Source organism: the organism of the source record quoted next, unplaced genomic scaffold (assembly GCF_019419815.1).
Source record: "Pyrus x bretschneideri cultivar Hongxiangsu unplaced genomic scaffold, Pyrus_bretschneideri_v1 Contig5, whole genome shotgun sequence".
Lineage (NCBI taxonomy): Eukaryota > Viridiplantae > Streptophyta > Magnoliopsida > Rosales > Rosaceae > Pyrus > Pyrus x bretschneideri.
In genome coordinates, this window is record NW_025999787.1 from 861,971 (window position 1) to 884,219 (window position 22,249).

Genomic DNA, 22,249 nt, shown 5'->3' on the forward strand with positions numbered 1-22,249 from the left:
TTGCATAGCCCCAAGCAGATACGGGCAATTTGGTTCTCATAACTAAAGTCCGAGCTATCAATTGAAGGCGCTTTATGAAAGCTTCTGCCAGGCCGTTTTGGGTGTGAACATGGGGCATAGGATGTTCCACATCAATCCCTACTGGCATGCAATAATCGTCAGAAGTTTGTGATGTAAATTCTCCAGCATTATCCAGTCGAATCAACTTGATCGGATAATCAGGGTTGTGAGCCCTTAACTGAATGATTTAAGCTAAGAGTTTAGCGAACGTAAAGTTGCATGTGGACAACATGTAAACATGTGACCATCGTGTCGATGCATCAACCAACACCATAAAGTATCTAAATGGTCCGCATATTGGTTGGATAGGTCCACAAATGTCCCCTTGAATCCTCTAAAGAAATTTAGGGGGGTCGTGAATAATCTTTGTATATGAGGGTTGAGTATTCAATTTCCTTAAGGATGTAACTTATGTCTGTGTAAAGATTTGAGGATACAGCGCATCATGTCACGTCTAGGATATCCTAAACGGTCATGCCAAAGCAACAAAATGTCCTAGAACTCAGGCATAAGGCCCGCCACACTGTGGGCTTCTATGTTGCGAATGTTTGTGATGTACAACCCACTCAGCAAGTGTTCTAACTTCTCGTGAATATGCTTCTGGCCATATACATACGAAATGATACAAAGAAATTCAGAACCATGATCTTCAGTGGTTTCAAGATCATATTGATTATCTCGAATATCTCTAAAACTGAGCAACGTTCTTCCAGAACATGGAGAGTAAAGTGCCTCATTAACGGTTAGAATTGTACCATTGGACAACATGATACATGCCTTTCCGTATCCTTCAATCAGGTTGGATGAGCCAGAGAGAGTTGTCAAATGAGCTTTCTTAGGTATGCAGTTAGTAAAATAGTGTTTTTCACGCAAGATGGTGTGCATGGTTGCACTATCTGCCAGACAACTAACTTCCCCACTAGAAATACCTAGAAATAAATTGATTGAATTGGTCACATGCATAGATATAAGTCCATTCATTCAATTAAGTAATTCGAGAGAATAATATCCATTCAAATAACAATCCATAATTCAAATCAAACCAAAACTAAACAAATTATTCAAAATACCTAGGAAAATTGTTCAAAATTAAACCATAAACCTAGCAAAATAAGGGGTAGGGCCGGCCACTCCTAGTGGGTTTGGCCACTAGGGGTAAACACCCTAAAAACATGTCTAATTTATTCATCCATAGGTACTGACACTTCCTGAAAATCCGATATCTCCATTGATGTAGTTGCATCTTCCAAAGGATCCACATGTGCAAAGTTAAACTCACAAGGGGAATGATACTTGGCAATAGCTTCAGGGGAAGCTCGGTATACGCGTGACCAATGATCCATTGATCCACAGCGATAACACATGTCCAGTTCAATAGAAGCAGGCTGAACGGGAGCCTTGCCCTTGTTCTTGAAGTTTGGGGTCTTAGGGGCGAGTGGTGGACGCTGTTGAGTCATATTTTTTTCCCTTAGGTGCAGCACTCTGTTGACCTTGGGCCCATGGTTGGACTTGTCACCCATTGCCACGGCCACGATGATTATTTTGTGGTTGATGGCTACTAGAATAGGTCCCATGCGCTTCAGGCGCGACATTGGAGCCAGTGGGTCGAGCTTGATGATTCTTCATCAGAAGCTGGTTTTGCTTTTCAGTGAGAAGTAAAACAGAGATTAAATCGGAAAACTTGGTGAATTTCTATGCCCTATATTGTTGTTGCAGGACAATATTAGTGGCATGGAAGGTCGAATAGGTTTTTTCTAGGAGATCTGATTCGGTTAGTTCCACTTTGCAGAATTTCAACAAAGAACGGATTCTACAAACTTTAGAGTTGTATTCATTCACAGACTTAAAGTCTTGGAAGCGAAGATGCTACCAGTTGTGTCTTACTTCAGGCAAGTATATGTCTTTCTGGTGATCGAAACAATCAACCAGAGCAAGCCAGAGGGTGCATAGGTCCTCCTTAGCAAGATACTCAATCTGCAATGCATCATGGATGTTTCTTCAAATGAAGATCATTGCAATAGCCTTCTGAGCTTCGTCAACAGGTTTATCGGCAATAGGTGCCTCAATGGTGGCTCTAATGCCCTTTGTAGTTAAATGGAGCTTCACGTCTTGAACCCACTTTAGATAGTTTCTTCCAAAGACTTCTAGAGCGGAGAAATCGAGCTTGTTCAAGTTCAACATGTCCCTAAAACAGAGGGAAGAACGTGATTAGTCATATGGTAAGCCATAGACATATATCGTAGAACATATAGGTTCTATAAACATGTATTGGTTTAATTTATGCATGAAAATTACAGGTTTCATGTGGTATGTTTTGAATGAAAACTTTGGGTTTCAAAGGCACTAAATTTGAAACTACAGGTTCAATTTAATTTTATGAACAATTAGTTCATATTGAGAGGTTCCTGCAAGAAACACAGAATGCAATATACTAATTTGTATATAATGGATTTGGGGTTCTTCAGGAACTCAAGTGTGGGAGCTTCATTACTACGAAAGTATGTGACGGTTCAAAGTATAAAAATAAATTATTGAATCATTAATATCCAAAAGTGATCTTCAGGGTAATAATTTTGGATTCATTATCAGATTAATGGACTACAAGTCACTTTTAATTAATTCAATAAATCAGGCAATACAGGGTCGATTGTAGAAGCTAAATAATATTAAAATAATATTATTGGATCAAAAATATAGCCCCAAAATAATTTGGGCTTGGTGTCATGGGTAAGAGGCATGGGTTGGGTGCCTTAAGTATAAGGCAAGGCCCAAAAAAAGGACCTCGGGTCATGGCTACAGGCCATGGGGTGGAAGAAATCCCCCAGCCGTAGCTGGGTTTTCATTTAGGCCGAAGGAGGGTGCACGGGACAAGGCCCAGCAGGAGCTGGCTTTGTGGGTGATGCACGAGAGGACAAAAACCCAGCCCCGTGAGCTGGCATGTGGGTTTGAGTAAAGGCCCAGCCTCCAAAAGGCTGGTGTCATGGCTGTGGGCCAATGCAGCAAAATGGGCATAGGACTTCAGGTCCTGCCAAGGTGAATGCCAGGGCGAGGCCTGGTGGCTGCTTCCACAATGATGGTGCGGTGGTATACCCCCCCTATTTTTTTTTCAAAAAATCCCTTAGGGTTTAGGAAAAACCCTAAATATGCTTCTAATTTATTTTGTATAGTTTGACACGCAAATTCCACTTAACAATTTAATTGTGAGATGCATGAAACAAATATATATATATATATATATATATTGACAAATATATCAACATATACAAAATATATATTGAAAGGAAAATATAAACATATAGGGGTTCATGCATCATGGGGAATGTTTTCATGCTTCGTGGACGTTTCAAATATCTTCTTTTATTTTAAGCGAACCTAATTAGTAGAAAACGAATAAACCTTTGAATTTGGTGGATGATAGCCTCCTCCTACGATGCGTCAATTCCTTAACTTCTGGCAAGAGCGTGCTGATAACATGTTGTAGGCCTATTTGATTAAACAATCTAGGGTTTAGAGAGAGAAGGGAGCCGGCCACAATAAGAGAGAAGAGATATTGATTTAATTGTGAGGTGTATTTGATTCACCCCATTGTGTCTTTATTTATAGTAGTAGAATAGGTAAAAACCTTTCCCTTTAGGATTACAACATTTAATAGGTAATCTAGTCTTAAAAGGAATATACGATACTTTCCATATCTCCTAGGATTTACACAATTACATTCCTATTCTAAATATGACTGCAATAGTTTTCTCATATTTCACTATCATTTTTTTTTTTCGAAATTTGTATTTTTTTTACATGAAAATGTTGTAAAAATCAAACAAGATAGAATTGCAAAACCTAATTCCAAATTAGCCCCCCAAAAAATCAACGCATTACAGAAGTTATACAAATTATAGGAGGAAGAACCTTATCGCTAGAGGAAAAAACTATCTAACCTCATATATATAAATAAATAAATAAATAAAAGTACGGGGATAATTTCTAGAATCTTTACCATCACTTTTCTACACATGAGGTGTTATCTAAACTACATACTAATGAAACCCTATTTGACAACCAAAATGGGATAAAAATACATTTTTATCTTCTATCACAACAAAAATCAAGGACAATAATGTAATTTTCACAAAATAAATTTTTTTGTTTTTTATTTAAATCTCACCTAGAGGTGATTTCATCATCTCTAATTAAAGAAATTAAAAATTAAAAAATTAAAAAAAAAAAAACCTCCCTCCCCACTCTGTCTCATGTTCTCTCTCACTCTCTTACTCTCTTGTTCAATTTTAAAAACAAAAAAAAAAAAAACATTTCACACATTTTGTGTCTCGGCATATACTTTGCTGGGCATATAATAGTAAAGTATTGAAAAGCGAAAAAAACAAAAAAAATTCAGCCGGCACAAGACAAACCCCGCGCAGCAATAGCAAAACCATTCCCTCCCATCAACCAGACCAGCCGCCGCCTCGCACACCACACCAGCAGCTTCCATCTTTCTCACCTACTACACCGCTCACATCTCTGCTTCACCCGATACTGAAGAGACACCGATTCTCAGGTATGAAATATTTGGGTAACTAATTTCTATTTTCTGTTTTGATTTATATGATTATTTTGCTTCCTCTTTTTGTGGATGGTGTTCAGTATTTACCTCATGAATTTTGTCCAGTATTTATGCTTTTGTTGGTAGTAATGAGACCTTGGTTTCAATTTTAGGGTAAAAGCCATATAATCCTTTTCTAACTCAGAGAATCAGAATGTTAAAACCTGGTAGCTCGATGGGAATGCCAACCAAAACAAAGTTCGAAGAACCTGAATCTTCGTCTTCTGAGGATGTAAGTGATCCAAAGCCGCGTAATTTATTAGTATTTTTGTTGCTTTAATTTGAAGAACAATTGAATTTTTGTATTTAATTTGCGTATTTTTATTTGTTATAGGAGGAGGAGATAGAGCAGGCGCTTGCAGATGTGACATTTGGGGAACTGCAGAAGGCACGCTCGAACGGGTCACATTTAGTGCACCTTAAGCCTAAAGAACAGAAGAAGGGTGGCCGGGCGAACAAGAACCGGTAATTTCAGCTTACATTGGATTGTTTTGTTGGTTCATATGTTTTGTAGTTAAACAGATGAATATGTTTGTGTGTTTGTGAAGACCGATGGAGGTTACTTGCACGAAGCCTGTCCCTAGATTTCGAGAAGTCATTCAAGGTTCAAAAAAGGTGAGATTTTGATATGGCGTTTGTTATGATTTGTATGATGACTTCATTAAGATTCGTTCTTATTTTCCGTAACCCTTTCTGTTTTCTATTGGGTTGTAAAAGTTTTCATTAGAAAAGAATGGTAATTACAAATATTTTACCATGAAGAAAGTTAACTTTAAATAACTATACTCTGTTGTTGTGTAATTGCCCTGAACTATTTGGATTCAAAACGTGGTATGATTTAAGCACGATGAATTGGAATTAGGTGGTATAGTATTTCATGTAGCTTTTCTTACAGGATTCATTTATCCTGCTAGGTTTGATTTGTCAAAGTTGTGATAAAGCTAGAAATCGATGATCAAATTTGTGAGTCACTTCTATGATAAAAGCTAGGTGTTTCCATACTTAATCAATTTAGGCAATTCATTGATATTGGAGTACTGGCTTACGTGTACTTCGATTAGTGTAAAACTTGTAGAATTCAGTCAGTAGAAAGCAATTTATATACCTTGGTTGGAATTGTTTCTTGCTATGTTCAGGTGGTACGGGACCCACGTTTCGAATCTTTATGTGGAGAACTTGATGTTGACCGGTATGCTTTCTCTCTCCCTGGCAAAAGTTTTATGTTTATTGATTTTTTCTTGAAGCTGGTTAGTAACATGTGGAGAAGGGGTCTTATGGGATGGGAAGGTTTTTGACATCACTATGGTGCTTAATGTCGAGTTTCAGAAAACTCGTTTTTTGTTGTTGCTATTTTGAAGATTGGAAAGATGTTGTGATCTTGATTTTACAGTTGTTGTATGATAGATAAACTTTACTGCGTTGGCTTATTTTTTGTTTATTGTTTTACGGGTAGTGGACAACTTGTCGTTGAACTTGTAACTGTTTTGACTTCAGCAAAATTTTGTTTCTTACAAAAATTAAAAAAAAAGAGAGGGAATAACATGCATTCAACAGGTTTAGGAAGAAATATCGCTTTTTATTTGAGGAGGAGCTTCCTGCCGAAAAAGAGGTAAAGTTTCTTAAATAAGTCATATATATATATTCAGTATCATCTATACACCTTTTCTCTCGCTTAGTTTTGGTTTGAATATTACAGGAACTACAGAAGCAAATCAAGAAATCTAAGGACCCAGAAACCATTGAAGAACTAAAGAAACACATATCTTTGATTGTAAGTGCTTGCCTTTATGTAAATATTTGACACTCCCTCATTTATGCGACCATGTTATATAGTCCTTTTAACTTTAAATTTGCTTTGGAAAATTAGAATTACTGGTTCTTTAACTATTCATTTATCTTTGTTTTTGTGTCTTTGCAGGATAAACAGCTAAAATCTGATTCAAAGCATACTGAAGCTGCAATACTGACTGAGCACAAGAAAAAAGAGAGAAAAGCAGCAAAGGAAGGGAAGCAACCCTTTTTCCTTAAGAAATGTAATGCCCTTTCTTGCTCCCTTTCCACCTGTGTGCGCATGTTCATCTGCGTTCGGTTCAAATAGTATGTACTTCTAGTCAGCACATAGCAGATACAAGAAAAATATTTTTTTTTGTTTCAAAATTTTCTATCACAATTCTAGGGAGCAACAATAGTAACTGATATTGAGGTTTCCAGGACGTTTCCTTGGTCATGGTTGAGAATCTTTAGATATTCATTCTTAAAATCTTGCACGGGTGGCAATTCATAATTGTAGTTTGTTGGTGGTATGGAAGCTACATGTAGCTTTCTTAAAATAATTGCACATCAGCGAATTGTATACAACATTGCCTTAAATGTATCTGCCAGCTCATTAAGGTAATGCTGTCTTTTAATCACTTATGAGCAAGCATCATAAGAAAACTACAATTATTTACCAGACCACCAAATATCTAGGATTAACAACAAGACCCAGATAACTTTACAAGAATGAACGTTACAAGACTCTCAACCATGACCAGTGCAAAGTTCTGTGTGGCCATCACCCAAAAACTTGTATTGCTGCTAACTGGAACTGTGACACAATTTTTTCTCTGGCTACCATTTCTTGGAATAAATAGGACGAGTCCAAATCACCCTTTGCTCTTTGATTCAGAAATATAAATTGTCATCCTAAACAAAGCTAAAAACGTAGAAGTGGGCTCCAAATGATCACATGAAGAGCCTTGAGTTTCTGAATACAGATGTTTCATTATGTTTTTTCTGCTTATTGTAACTGCTGAGTGCTACCCAGAAGTATAGACTGTCAAAACCCAGTATAGGTTTTCGGCATGAGTGCTATTGAGATATTGCTCTAGTAGCACTTGATTAAATGAGATCATAAGATGAGTAGATCAAAATTAAATTCCAATTGACGTTTCATTCTTCTATTATTTGCAGCTGAGATCCGAAAGAAAAGACTCGTGGAGAAGTATAAACAACTCAAGGTAACATGTTTTCCTTTTGTCATAATGTTGAAAAATAGCTTTGTGAGAGATTAGTACTTAGTCATGATGGCTTTGGCATTGGCAAATAATGTCATCCGTTTGCATGACCAGGCATCTGGCAAGCTCGAAGCCTTCATTGAGAAAAGGCGCAGGAAGAATGCAGCAAAGGACCACAGATACATGCCATACCGCAGGCCCGACGCTACCGAGTAGCAAGTTTAAAGGTTTATTTTGGTTTCATAGGAGCAGAGTAAATTTGATTTTATCTTTACTAGCTAGGTGGGCACTGCGGTGACCCTGGGTAGTGACGAACATCGGGTGTTTCCTTGGACAGCTGTAACGTTAAAGTTTTATTTTTCTTAAGGTAATGAAACACTAAAGAAAATCATTTTGGTTCTACTGTCTTCTGTTGTGCCTATACTTTGATGAAATTTGGATGCCGTAGGCAGATTGCCAGTAGGCTAATTGCCAGTAGGCAGATTGCCTCACACTACTACCCTTTGTGCCACGTCATAATATTTAAAAATATTTGGGCCACAGATTTTGCCAAAATCAAATACCCAACAAGGGTTCAATGGTCTTTGAATGGTCTGGGCCTAATTAAATCAAGCCCAAAGTAATTATCATCCCCAAACACTAATTCCAGCGGATGGATCGATCAACTTAAGGTTAAAACAGTGTAGGTGATGTGAGATAGAAAGTTATGTAAATGATTATTTAAAGAGGTATTAGCCGATTTCCCTTTTAGTCCCTCATTAACTCAATTTACCCCCTCAATTTTTATTTGACCAACTACCCCATCGACTTCTTATTAATAGCCATTACCACCTACTGTTAGATTTTCTAATTTTCTTTTTTATTTATTTTTTTGTTAAAATTTATCACTTACCAAAAAATAGCTTGATTTTCTCAAAAATTCGTATACAATGGAGGGTTGTGCTATAATTCTATAAAGCCAGCCAGACCATTATTTGGCCAAAGGGGTATTAGGCTTGCCACATGTAACCCCCTTTTAGGTCATCTCCAACTGAAGGAGCTACGTTTAACCTCCATCCAGATTATAGCCTTGCAAGAAATTATTTTTTTAATGAACAATGCCAGGGCATATCTATGTAAAATCTCCAACCGAAAGAGGCTATTTTTTAACCTCCTCAATAATTTATTATTTTAAGTTTGTTCTTTAATTTTATTGGTTAATTGGATTAAACTACTATATTAAAATAAGGTTTCAGGACATTTTTTGCGAGCTACTTGTCATTAAATGTTGTTTTAAGTTTCATGTTATTAAAAACCACATTTTTACACTAAAAAACCAATCTTGGTACTATTCACTTTAACATTTATTGTCATTATCATTAAAACTCAAAGTTTTCAAATCATTTTCATTAGTTTTCCTTTAAATGAAAAAAAAAGCTACATGACGCCAACTAGCAAAACAATTGGGCCCAACTTTTAGGGCTGGTTTGCTGGCTATGTTTGCCTAGCCTTTTGGCCATGTGGCTATATTTTGGCCTGGTTGGTCTCAAATTTTTTTGACCTAACCCTTCGTTAGAGAGAAGTTTTGTGTCAAAACAAACTATGTTTTGGCCTATAGCCCTTTAATCGACTCGGTTAGAGATGGCCTTAGCCCTTTTTTTGAGACCCAGCTACTTAATTGCAATAATGGATACAAATTCAACGACAAGATTTAAAAACATCCAACGTTAGTTTAATTATATTAACCATTAAATTTAAAGTATAAACTTAAAACTAATAAATTATTAAGGATGCTATGTTTAGCTCATTCAGTTGGAGATGATCATACTTTGAGGGCTATGTTTAGCCCTTTCGGTTTGAGATGGTTTTAGTGCAGATAATATTGTTTGTTAAAAAAAAACAAAAATTGCTACATTGGTCCCCATCCAACGCTGAATTGATCTACCAGATGCAGAACAAAGGGCGAAGAATTGGAAGATTTCATTTATTCCCAATCTCACCACTAATCTCTACAGTAGAGAAAGGTATGATATTTTCGGCAAAATCAACATTAAAATTAAGGGCATCCTCATCGGATCCCATCTTTCTCTGAACCTACGACAGTCGATGAATCCCCGTGCATGTAAGCACGCACAAGCAAAGGTTATACGACGGATATATGGGAACTCCGCGGAAAGAAACTTTCGAAATGAGACTTAATTTATTATTGAAGCTTAGACTACAAATTTCAGAAGAAAATGTAACATTGTGCTTGCATCTTTCATACTAGCTGGGGTTGGGGAGACCAATCGTTGAGCTATCTGGCCCAAAACCCCTTCCTCCTAGCAGAATCGTTTTCCGATAGGGATCTACTCCACCTTGATCCAAGCGAGAAGTGTCGTTTCAAGAAAGGCTTCACAGAGGAATTCCGAGTGCTGGAACTCGGTTCCATCTTAGAAACCTGTCCTTTTCTATTGGCATTCTTCTGCTGATCAAAGACATCGTTATCACTATCAAAGTAGCTATCTACAACTCTATTTTTGGATACCTTGTGGTTTTTGGCTTTGAGCTCTGCTTCTGCCCTCAAAGCTTTTCTCGACATCTTTAAGACTTGCTTCTCTCCGACCATACAAATTGGGCAAACCGGGTCATACCTATCAACCTCCAAGGTCATAGTCTCCAAGCACTCAGCATGGTAAACATGTCCACATACCAGCACAGAAACCACGGAAGTGTCGCTGCCAGCAATAATTTTCTGGCCGCTCCATGAAGATCTTTCTGTTAAGAGCTTTGAGCAGACACCACAAGACTGCAAATCTATGGAAGGAGAACACGAGAACCTGCTGCTTGATCCACTTAGCTTTCCATGGATAGAACCAAAGTGCTCACTGTCAAAAGACAATCTTTCCCTTTGAGAATACGCCACGAGCTCAGAAAAGGTACGCATTGACCAGCCATCAGAAGACCCGCCTAGAGATCCAGTTGCCAAGTCATTGCTGCAAGTGGAGAGTACAAATGATTGCCTTCCTTCAGAGATTGAGTTGTTATTTGGAGATTTTAATCCCAATATCCGACTATCAGAAACCTGTCTCAACAGCTGATGTCCTGGTGAACGACGAGCTCGTCTTGATGGGGTTGAGTTGGGAAATAGAGGGTAGCTAGGGGTACGTAATGTTTCTGCAGTTGGTGTTGAAAAAGTTGTAGGCATGGACAACAAAAGATTTGACACGGCTGAATTTGCAATTCCAGGTGATTCTGTCAAACTCTTCACCTGAAATGCAATTGGAAAAAGGTCAAGACAATCAAATGACAATCGGTAAGGGGTTAGAACATCAAATAACAATGCACACAACCCATTATAACAGGTCTAGTTTTAATGGGGTCAAACTCACGTCTGGAGAATAATTTCTTGCAATGGTTAGATCTGCAAAATGCACACACTCGGCTCAGTAAACCACATACAAATAAAGAAACAAAAACCAGCAATCCAAGAATTAAATTTGTATGACTACCTAACATAAAATGGAAGTATGTCTGATCAGTGTGTGCATGCGCAAAACATCACATGCAAGCATCCAACGACCTCATGGCGAGGGCTAACAAATTTGCATTGTACAAATAATTGTAAAACAACGAACTGCAGGTTACCAATGTCCTTTCTTAACATGTGCTCAAACGAAAAGAAAATAGAGGACATATGTGTTCAAATTTAAAATATATGTTCTGTTATAAGACTTCGTCGATGCATAAAACAGTGACGCGTCCAGAATTTCTATTTTCACAGAAGAAAATTGCACATTTGATCTTTCTTTTTCTTTTATTTTGATGATATGTAAATTGGCAGATATCCAGTCATCTCAAAAAACAGAAAGAAAAAATCTGCATGAAGCCCTTCCAGCATTAGGGCCTAATATAAACATGTAGGAAAGCGGGAAGCGGAGAGAGGCATATATTTGGATATAAGGCAATTGTGTGGTTCTTCAATGTGTTTACAAATACCAAGAAAAAAAGCACCCAAATTACTTAAAACACTATGATCAGTCGGTGAAAGAGATCACATTTTGACAGAGTATATACATTCTTGTCCATACATGGAAGACCAAATACCAGCAGAAAGCATTCATTAAGTAACAATTTAAAATTAAGACACGAGGTTTATAAACTCTTTTTAGATTGGTCATTCTCATTCACGACTATCAGAAAGTCCTACCAATGCAAACGTGATACCGCTGTGCCATTTGCATCACACTGAGGATTGCAAAGTTAAATTTTCATTTTCACAGGCATTTCCGATGTAGTAGTTTATAAACCAAGTAAAAGAGGCAATTACATGTTCGCTGCATTCAATCTTATGTAAACTATCCTCATGATGAAAAGTAGGAAGCTCAGAAGGTTTTATTTACCAAAAATGAGAGTTATATTTCACAACGTTTACCTGGAGATGGACTCCTCAGATTTTTACCTGTTCGTCCATGAACAGGGGACTTTTGAGATATAGGTGTTCCAAAATTCTCCAGCGGGCTTCCCAGATCTGAGAAATTACCCCTTTCAGAACTTAATGCACCTTTTAACTCCATGCTATCATTAGTACTGATTCCACCAGAGACTTGATATGGAGTATCAATTTCACCAGCGACACGCCGACGATTATCCCACTGAAAACTCCATGATGGTGAATGAATGGCATTCCTGTGCAATGCTTCACCTTCACTTCGATTTGGGTGGGTTCTTTTCTTTGCAGCAACACAGCAAGCTGATCCCATGATTGTCCAGATACCGTAAGTTTTGATGGTGAACCAAAATTTCACGTCCTGGGAAGACAGAAAATAAACAAGATTTAGTCCGTCATTCATGTTTAATACCCGCAACCTAATCCTCTAAGTAGAGAATCCGGTAGCAGCTCTACTGTATTCAACAACTGTGACATCATCTGTTGTATTCAGTTAATGGCACATTACTTGGCGTCTTCAATTAATTTGTTACCTTTTAAGGAAACACTCTGCACATTATTGCTTCCATACTAGCCTCTAACAGAAAAAACCCAATTGATGCTGAATGATAGATGCTATAAAAAATGGAGCCTACTTCACCATGTATTCATCGAACATAGAGTCCAACAGTTCTTAGATGTCAAATCCAAAACCGAAACAAGCGAAAACCAAATTAAATCAACACCGCAAGCACACACCAAAACAAAATTAAACAACAACAACAATTCAAAAAGGAAAAAAAGTTAAGAACAAAGTAAAGTTATCATGACGCATCATCTACTGTCGAAGATCCGATAGCAGCAGCATCATCGACTGTAATTAATTCACTGCAACATCGTCTGTTGTATTCAGGTAAGGGTACAACTATTCGGTATATTCGATTTGCAAGTTAACTTTTAAGGAAATACTGTTCACATTATCAAGTAATTCCTCAAAATTAACATTCAAACCCACCACTTAATTGAATTTTAAATTCAAAAACCACAACAAACCAAAACAAATCGAAACCGCATCCACAAACTGATACAAAAATGAAGAACAACAATTGAAAAGGGAAAAAAAAACAGAGTTAAGAGCAGAGGAAAGTAATTAGGCAAACAAAATTCACTGATTCTTAATAATCATAAAATTGAAGAAAAACCTAGGAAAAATAAGCATTGAAGTTCAATAACGGAAATATAAATTGCAGAAAAAAACCTAGGGTTTCCAAACTGCTGGAGTACAGGAAAGATAAAGAAAAGTCGTCGAGAATTTACCGTTTCGTTCCGTTTAGGGTTTCAGACAGCGAGGGAGGTCTTCATCTTCTTCTCCCGCATAAAGCTGAGAGAGGAGGAGGGGAGAGATTTAGGGAGAGAGGATATAAGCGGTGTGAGAATAACGGCGTGCATGTGAAGGGGTCGGATTTGGCGGCAGAAAGGGACGACCGTCGTTGTGACGGAGTTAAAGGGAACGGAAAGGATCATATGGGAGTGGAAAGTTGGGAAGCGCACGGGGAATTGTGCCACGTTTTCTGTACTTGAAGCTTATAGTTTGTTTTTTCCTTTGGATATTTACTGCTCCTCCTGTGTATTTTTACAAAAAGTAAATTGTAGCAATGGTTGCTTATCTTTAATTTAATTAAAATAATAATTTTTCAACTAAAAATTTATTATCATTGGTCCCTCAACTCATCAAAACATACAACTATGGTCTTTCAACTAAAAATTAATCACCATTGGTTTCAAAGTGAAAAAATAATCTCTTAACTTTAACCAAATTGGAGCAATAGTTCCTCAAACTTTAACCTAATTGAAGCAATAGTCCCTCATACTTTATCTCAATTGTAGCAATAATCATTCCAACATAATTCATTTTAACAAAATTCTGACGAAGTTGACAAAAATGGTCATAGCTACACGTTTTGACGAGTTGAGGGACCCCAATTGTAGCAATGGTTCTTCCAACATAACTTATTTTGATAAAATTCCGAAGAAGTTAACGAAAATGACCATAGCCACATATTTTGATGAGTTGAGGGATCAATGGTAATGAATTTTTAGTAATTGTATAAAGGGTTATACTCATACTCATAATAGTTTATAAACGGTTAACTATACCTATAACCGTTTACCCATTTAATCATAACCGTTTACATGTTTTTGAACCAGTTTATCCTTTTTTTACTCATTTACCCCTTTTTTCACCCTTCTACATGTTTTTTTTTTTAACAACTTGAAAATTACAAAAGAAAAATTTGTCATAATTTTCATTTTCTGACAAATTAAATACCGTTATAGGTACATTTTAGCATGCATTTTCCTATTTTAATCTGTAAACACGAAAGATTCCTGAAAACAAGAAACAAAAATAAGTGTACAAAATAATATTTTTTGTGGTTTGATGATTTTAGGGTTACGATCTCTTTGTAATTTGATCATCTGATTCTATCTCCGTAAGATGTAGATTTGTTGATCCAAGGGCCGTCGAGGCTTGATCTTGGATGAACAGTTGTAAGTTTCTTCAAGGGCCTTCGTGGCTTTGATCTTGAAGGTTGATGGAAGTTTCTTCAAGGGCCGTTGGGGCTTGATCTTGAAGAATGGGTGAGCGGATCTTCAAGGGCTTTTGGGCTTGATCTTGAAGAACGGTTGGTTTTCTTCAAGGGCCGTCGAGGCTTGATCTTGAATGAACAGTTGGTTTTCTTCAAGGGCTTTTGGGCTTGATCTTGAAGAATAGATGTGTGGATTTGTTGATGTTGTTGATCCAAAGGGTCGTTGGGGCTTGATCTTAGGATGAACGGTGATGAATGGATCTTCAAGGGGCGTTGGGCTTGATCTTGAAGAATGGGTGTATGAGTTTGTTGAGGTTGTTGATCCAAAGGGCCGTTGGGGCTTGATCTTAAGATGAACGGATGATGAATGATGAACACTTTCTTCAAGGGCCTTCGTGGCTTTGATCTTGAAGGTTGATGGATGAGCGGATCTTCAACAGCTTTTGGGCTTGATCTTGAAGAATGGTTAGATGTGTGGATTTGTTGATGTTGTTGATCCAAAGGGCCGTTGGGGCTTGATCTTAGGATGAACGACGAACACTTTCTTCAAGGGCCGTCGGGGCTTGATCTTGAGTTGGTGGAAGTTCTTCAAGGGGCGTTGGGGCTTGATCTAGAAGGAGGATTTGACGAAGAACGAAGAGTGCTTTCTTGATCCTTTGGGATTTTCTTGAGAGCTTTAGAACTTTAAGGCTTCAAGGTTTTGGTGTCTATTCCTCTTGATGGAGAAGCCTATTTATAGGCTTTAAGAGTGAATCACCACCACAAAATTTTCCCACCCAAGCACTATTACCTAATTTTCCCACTTAATGCAATATTGAAATTGAAGTGGTCTAACAAATGACCTAATTTTCCACGTAATGCAATATTGAAATTGAAGTGGTCTTATTTATGGCCTAATTTCCCACTTAATACAATATTGAAATTGAAGTGGTCTAACAAATGGCCTAATTTTCCACTTAATGCAATATTGAAATTGAAATGGTCTTATTTATGGCCTAATTTCCCACTTAATACAATTTTAAACTTGAAATGTGCTTGCTTTGTCATTGCCCAAATAAGAAAAACTTGCTTTGATCCGTAATGGATTAAAATGTGCTTACCTTGTCATTGCCCAAGTTGAGAAGAAAAACTTGTTTAATCATCCAAGGGTATTTCTTCCTATTTTGTTGAGTCACATGCCATGTGTATAATTTGTACGACACGTGGCGTATGCCATGTATGCCCTGACACGTCAAAACTTTAATACGTTGGTGAACATTTGTTTCACCGAAATTTCGATGTCTACAAATGCCCCCACTTCAAGGCGCGTCGTAGACATGTGCTTGTCACGTGTAGAAGATGCATTTTGAAGTCCCTTAATGTAGATGTCAACCCAAGGGCCATCGATGCTTGATCTTGAGTTCGACTGTAAGATTTTCTGGTTTCCTCCAATCGTTGATTTTCCAAGGCTTAGTCTTGAACTGGGCTGGAGGATTCTTTTGGTTTCCTCCGAAGGTCTGAACTTACTCCTTTTATCTGGAGTTGAATTTGATTCAAGGGTGGTGAACACTTGATTTTGAATCGGACTTGTGATTTCTCCAAGGGCCATCGAGGCTTGATCTTGAGTTCGACTAGAAGATTTTCTGGTTTCCTCCAATCGTCTGAACTTACTCCTTTTATCTGGAGTTGAATTTGATTCGAATGTGGAGAACACTTGATTTTGAATCAGGCTTGTGATTTCTTCAAGGGCCATCGAAGCTTGATCTTGAGTGAAAATAGGACTATGAGCGGTTTCAGGATTCAGACACATGGTAGGCAAGCACGAGGTGGAGGTGATGACCTGTTTCTTTGTTCAATTTTTTCAATTCATATTGAAAAGGGTTAGAGGGTGACTCAGCATATGCAGTTGTTGCGTTTGCTGACGATCCACAAGATTGATGTTTCATTGTCACTCGTCTTAGCTGTTCTCCAAGCAGATGTGGTCCCTTCTCTGGAAGTGTATCAACCGTTGAAGATGACTACTCGAGAGCAACGCTAGGTAAGCAACCAGGGAATAGATTCCAGGTAGTCAGTTCCAGATCGGAAGACTGACTCCAAGTGCCGGCTGATTGCTCTCTTTCTCTTTGCCCTGCGAGTAAGAACAAGGATAAAGGAAAATACATGGAGAAAGCATGATATGAGATACTTTTGCTTTTTGAAGAAGTGTTGACGATTTAACGGTGTCGCGCTGCGAGGCTTTGCTCTTTGGTGACGGCGCCAGCGGAGGGTTGTTGAGGCTTCTCGAGCTCTTTGATTAGAACAATGATGTCGAGTTTGGATTTGACTTAAACTCTTCTGTCTGGATGGTGCTGCAGGGGAAGGAGTCGTGCTCCAGCAGTTTGTTTCAGCTCCTTGTACCGCATTCTTCTCTGCTTGTTTCTTTTACATAGCCGAGGTGGTGCGCAATGTTGGAAATGTGCCCTAAAACCAATCATATGATGATACTTTACGGACATTTCAAACTAATGTAGTTTAAAGGGCAAAGATTATTGTTTGAGCCGTCTAATATAAATGTTATATGCTTAAACGATAAGTCCAAGGAATATGTGATTGGAAGAATGCGATCTAAAGAAGTTAGATTCATGAGACCATTCTTTCGTTGACACATCCTAAACGTTCCTGATCATAGGATTGTCAATTGGGCATTGACAGTCCGTTAAGATCAGTACGTGCTATGTCTTCTCTCAGGGAGAGTGACTAGTCTCGAGTCATTGGTGTGTGTGACATCAAGACAAGTACGTAGGTGCTCAATAGAGAATGAGTTCACTGAACACGATCAACGAAGAGTTCTCATATTCATGTCACATGAGAATTCATGGTTGGGATAATGCAAATTAGTCTTTTGACCTGAGGCATCACAGTTGTCTTGTGGTTAGGTCCTTAATCTTTGATTATGTCAAAGTCACTCTATCAGGGTGTCCACGGCATCGTTGGGGTTAAGCCACTTAGCCATGGAGGCAAGTGAATGCGCAACAAGGGATCTCCAACCTTCAAACTGTTTGAGGGAGAATACTCTATGATATGATTTAGAATCTCTGGCCAGAGTATGAATGAGATGTTGGAATGCGTTCCAGATCACATTCAAGGTAATCATATAAGTACAAGATTCACAGTGGATAGTAGACATGAATAAACTATCAAACCAAACAATGTGGTCAAGAGTATTGTATTAGAGAAAGACCGTATTGCATTTGTAATCCTAAACTGAATAGGTTCTCCACCTCTTCTGATTAGCTTGGGTAACCATGATATGCTGCTAGGTGTCACTCATGGTTTGTGGAAGCCCTAAAAGTGTATTATCACTAACGGGAGAATTGAAAGTAAGTTTCAATTCACAATCGATTTGAAAGAGTTTGAATCGCCCACTGCCTCGCTAAAAGGAACCTAATGGATCGTACACCGTGTAAGGTAGAGATTGAAGATTCAACGGAGATGAGTAAGAATAATTAAATGGTTTAATTATTTATGGCAATGATTAATTAATATGATTATTAATCAAACGAATAAGTTCGTTAAAAGACCTCGGGTTAGTTTTGGGCCGCAAGGTCTAATGGGATTTGAATGTCAAGCCCATTAACTCAAGTTGTATGACAACTTGAATAAAACAAAGGGCTTGAAAGCCCAATAAACCTATAGGCTAGCCATGTGTAAAAGAATAGGGCTTTTGGTCCATTAGGTCACTTATTTGAAGGGACTATATAAATGACTTTATAGCCTAAAATTTACTAAGGGTTATTTTTGGGGGAAAGGATGAGAACACAAGCTCTCCTTTCTCTCTAAAATTTTGGCCAATCTAGAGGGGAATAGCTAGCAATCTTACTTCCTCTAGGTCACTAATTTCTTCTACAATATACCTTGGTGTGGAGACTTAGAGGTTCTCAATTTTGGGAACTTGGAGAAACCTTTTCATCCATCCAAATCCATGGATCCAAGATGCAAGGAATGAAGGCCCTCTCTTTGGGTGATTAGCCTTTGCTTATGCAAAGAGGAATCTACAAAGGTATTGATTTCTCAACTCACTTTGTTTTGAGTTGAGTCTTGATTCACCTATCTACTAGGCTTTGAATTTCATGGGTAAATGTTTTGTTTTAAGTGCATACAAGCATGATTCCGCCTTTAATTGTTAATTGCATGCTATTGATGTTGCTTAAATGAACATGTTTTTCACAAATTTTCCTTCAAGTGGTATCAAGAGCCTAAGTCTAGTAGTTGGTGAATCCTTTTGGGTTTTGTAGTTCATAGTTTGTGATTTGAATGTTGTAATTGTTACAAGCTTTATTCTTGCTTCTTTGAATGTAAATTTTGTTAGAAAATTTGCCATCTCAAATGTTGTAGATGTAGTTCATATGAGCATGAATTTTGGAGCTAAAATTTGGTGCCATGTTTTTGGGGAAATTCGGCCAAATCCAAAGGGTGGAATTTTGGGTTCTTGTTTGACTTGTTAAAAGTGTTTTAAAGTGAGTTTTGGAACCCCCTATGTACCCTAGTATGGTTGTATGTTATTTCCCTTAAGTTTGAGTGGTTTTGGTATGTTTTTGGGTGAAGAATGTTCATGGAGCTCTTATGGGTTTTCATGAATGTTTTTCATTGTTCTTGATATGTTCTTGCCAAGAACAAAAGGTTTGGTGTTTTGATTTATTTCATAAAGTTTTTGTTTTGAAATATTTCTTATGTTTAAATATATTAGATATTTATTTTGAAAAATTAAAGAAATTTTAGTGGGTTGGTGTGTAATGATTTATTCCATTACACACACCCCACTTACAAAAACTTTGAAATTTTTTTTATTACTTTGCTTCAAAATCAGCCACCCTACTCAATTAGGGTCCTTGTGGGGCTTTTGTGCAATTATATAAAGTTTTGATACTTTTGTGTATTTGCATTTTGACCCAAAAGTTTATGTTTTTACGTAAAGGTCCAAAATCACTAAAAGGACAAATTGTTTTGCTCCTTTAATGAAGTTTTATTTTTTGTGGAAATTTTTGGGTTCTAGTTATAATTACATGAAGTAGTGGACTTTTGTGTTTTTACAAAGTGACCCCAAAAGTTTAAGTTTTTGCAAAATAGCCCAAAAGTTGAGGTTAATTGCACTATGGCCCAAACATGTTGAGGTCATAGCATTTTGGCCCAAATTAGGTAGAGAACAAAAATTGTTTTGTCTCTTTAAATGAGAATTGGATTTTCATTTCATTTAGCTCCATTTAAATCAATTCTATGGATACAAAAACCAAATGAAAATGTTGCATTCAAGTTTAATTAGTTAAAGCGTTAATTAATTAAAGAAAGGGTGATTATGAACCTTAGCCTACGATAATTGAGCTATGTGAAAGGCCGTTTCAAATTTGTTTGAACCATGGGAATGTGTAGATTAAATTTTGGTTGTAATTTGATATGATCAATTGTTGTAAAAGAGCATAAGCTCTTCTTTACTTTAAAGTAATTTGATTTGATCAATTGTTGTAAAAGAGCATAAGCTCTTATTTACTTTGAAGTACTCCTTTCTTGTTTTATTCGATATGCATGAAAATGGAGTAGTTGGGTCCAACGCCCAATAAGACAACACGCCTTAATGTGATTAAACGCGTAACTAAAATCAATCACCATCCCTAGACCGAGATTCAACACTAGGCTCGTGTTTGAATCGAATCAAAGGTTCATAGTCATCCTAAGGCCCTAAGGCAACTATATAGTCCATCAATGAATGCAAACCTTATGTTAGTAGTATCATATACTCTTGCTTTAAAAACCGTTTTAAAAGCTTAGTGGGAGTATTATATACAACTAAATCAATCAAATGGACCAATAGTTGTAATAGGACCAAAATGTTTTAATTGGATTAAAATGTATGTTTATATGTGATGAGACCTAAAAACCCTCAACCAAATCAATATTAAGTTGATAAGCGAGAGATGCTTTGAATATCTCTTCGTGGCCTTCCACCGTGGTAGGCTCCAATCGTTTGTGACTTGTACATCGGCTTCACCCTATCATGAGGGAGTACAAAGTGCATGCTTACATTCAGGAGGAGTCTATACGCATATGATGAGGTGAGTGTAGGCAACGAGGATAGCCAACATCGTATCATCGTGAGGTTATTCTTGAACCCCTACACAAACTAAGCATGGTGGGAATAACTTAACTAAGTGCAATAGTGCCAACATCGTATCATCGTGAGGCAACATTCTCTAGAGGCCAAACAAGATGGGTAATTACAAACGTTGTAAATGAGTAAAGCGTTATTCTCTCATCATTATTTTTGCTAACCAACATCGTATCATCGTGAGGTGGGCTTGGTAATGGTGAGCCTCCCATACCCTACTAAGAGTTTCCTCCAAAACTCTCGAATTCCGATGAGGGATATGGAATTTGCCAAAAATAGTGGGTGGTGCTATTTGATTTAAAGACCCGGATCAAATAGCTTAAAATCAATCAATTTATATTCGTTATGTATTTGTTTACCAATATATTTGCAAACGCTATCTAAAACTTGACAAAGAAAAACCGAACGCTTTAGTTTCCGAACTTGGTATTACAATCCCATAGATTGTTCTTGAATGGATTGTAAAAGTACCTAAGTAGTCTCATCCTCACAATCTTCCTATTGATAATGTATCAATGGAAGAACATGTTAGATAAGTCTACCATGAAGAGGACAATGCAAACTCTAGTGCTTGTCTCTTTGTTACACGAACAAGGAACTTGAGAAGTAAGCACAAGGGCATGGACACTTTATGTGCCATGATTCTTCACTTACAAAATTGTTGTATGAAGAAATGAGAGTTGCCTTGAACAACTCTTGAGAGTTTGTTATTATGATTAGAACATAATGGTTGGTTGACAAAAATAGTCCATTTATATGGACTTATGATGATTTTGAATCATTGAGTGTTGAAGTGTTAAACCACTTAACGAGACGGAAACTAGGCAAGGACTTCACCTTTGTGTCCCTATCCTAATGGTTCACTAAGTTTATTGTAAACTATATAGTGAACAATAACCGCACGCTCTCCAAATCGTTTGATGTGTATAACACATTTGAAATGAGTTTCAAGAGAGATAGTGGGAGTTTAGGGACCATGACTATTGCAGTCAAAAGGGAAGTCAAATGAAGAAGGCAAAATAACTCCAAGGAAACAAACTTTCTTTATGAAAGGATGGACATTGGAAGGGGTATTTGCAAGAAATGTCTTGCAAGTGTCAAGAACACACCTTTCGAAGGTGTTGTAATATGTTCTTGAAAAAGTTCACAACAGTTGGTTCTTCTACTTGAATGCATGATTCCGTATTAGTAACTATGTTTTACAATTGTTGTAAAAGTGTGCTAATAAGAAGTAGAAGATTAAATGAGAGAAGAGAAAGTACTTCACATTTGGAAAGTGAATAAAATATAGATCTCTGCGAAAGCGGATTGTACTTACTTCCTCATATGAACTACCAAAGAAATTGGAAAATACTAAAGATTGTCTTTACATTCCAATTTTAAGGAACTTAAATCCATCACTATAGTAGAGATGGATAAATGTTTTGTTTGACAAAAACATTGTTCTTTATTAATCAATAAATTAGATTATTATAATTTAATTGGTTGTCTCTATAGTAG

General features: G+C 37.3%; 2 protein-coding genes across 4 annotated transcripts; one reads left to right on the plus strand and one right to left on the minus strand.

Annotated features, from left to right (window-relative positions):
• Positions 1-4,411: 4,411 nt before the first annotated feature.
• On the plus strand, positions 4,412-8,058 carry LOC103936223 (ribosomal RNA processing protein 36 homolog). Of its 2 annotated transcripts, none has more exons than XM_048568902.1 (10): positions 4,412-4,615; positions 4,806-4,892; positions 4,995-5,125; positions 5,209-5,275; positions 5,797-5,849; positions 6,215-6,269; positions 6,357-6,431; positions 6,579-6,693; positions 7,613-7,659; positions 7,771-8,058. In XM_048568902.1, the coding sequence occupies exons 2-10, from the start codon at positions 4,815-4,817 to the stop codon at positions 7,870-7,872; spliced, it is 723 nt and encodes a 240-aa protein (XP_048424859.1). In that variant the 5' UTR covers positions 4,412-4,615; positions 4,806-4,814; the 3' UTR covers positions 7,873-8,058. The 2 variants fall into 2 exon arrangements, with proteins under 2 accessions (XP_048424859.1, XP_009344345.2); XM_009346070.3 differs by having other exon boundaries at positions 4,414-4,615; positions 4,774-4,892.
• Positions 8,059-9,816: 1,758 nt separating this feature from the next.
• LOC103936222 lies at positions 9,817-13,597 on the minus strand. 2 transcript variants are annotated; one of them, XM_048569268.1, is made up of 4 exons: positions 13,361-13,597; positions 12,077-12,425; positions 11,007-11,038; positions 9,817-10,885 (listed from the first exon to the last, which is right to left on the minus strand). In XM_048569268.1, the coding sequence occupies exons 2-4, from the start codon at positions 12,375-12,377 to the stop codon at positions 9,932-9,934; spliced, it is 1,287 nt and encodes a 428-aa protein (XP_048425225.1). In that variant the 5' UTR covers positions 12,378-12,425; positions 13,361-13,597; the 3' UTR covers positions 9,817-9,931. The 2 variants fall into 2 exon arrangements, with proteins under 2 accessions (XP_048425225.1, XP_009344343.2); XM_009346068.3 differs by having other exon boundaries at positions 12,050-12,425; positions 13,361-13,595.
• Between the last annotated feature and the right edge of the window lie 8,652 nt (positions 13,598-22,249).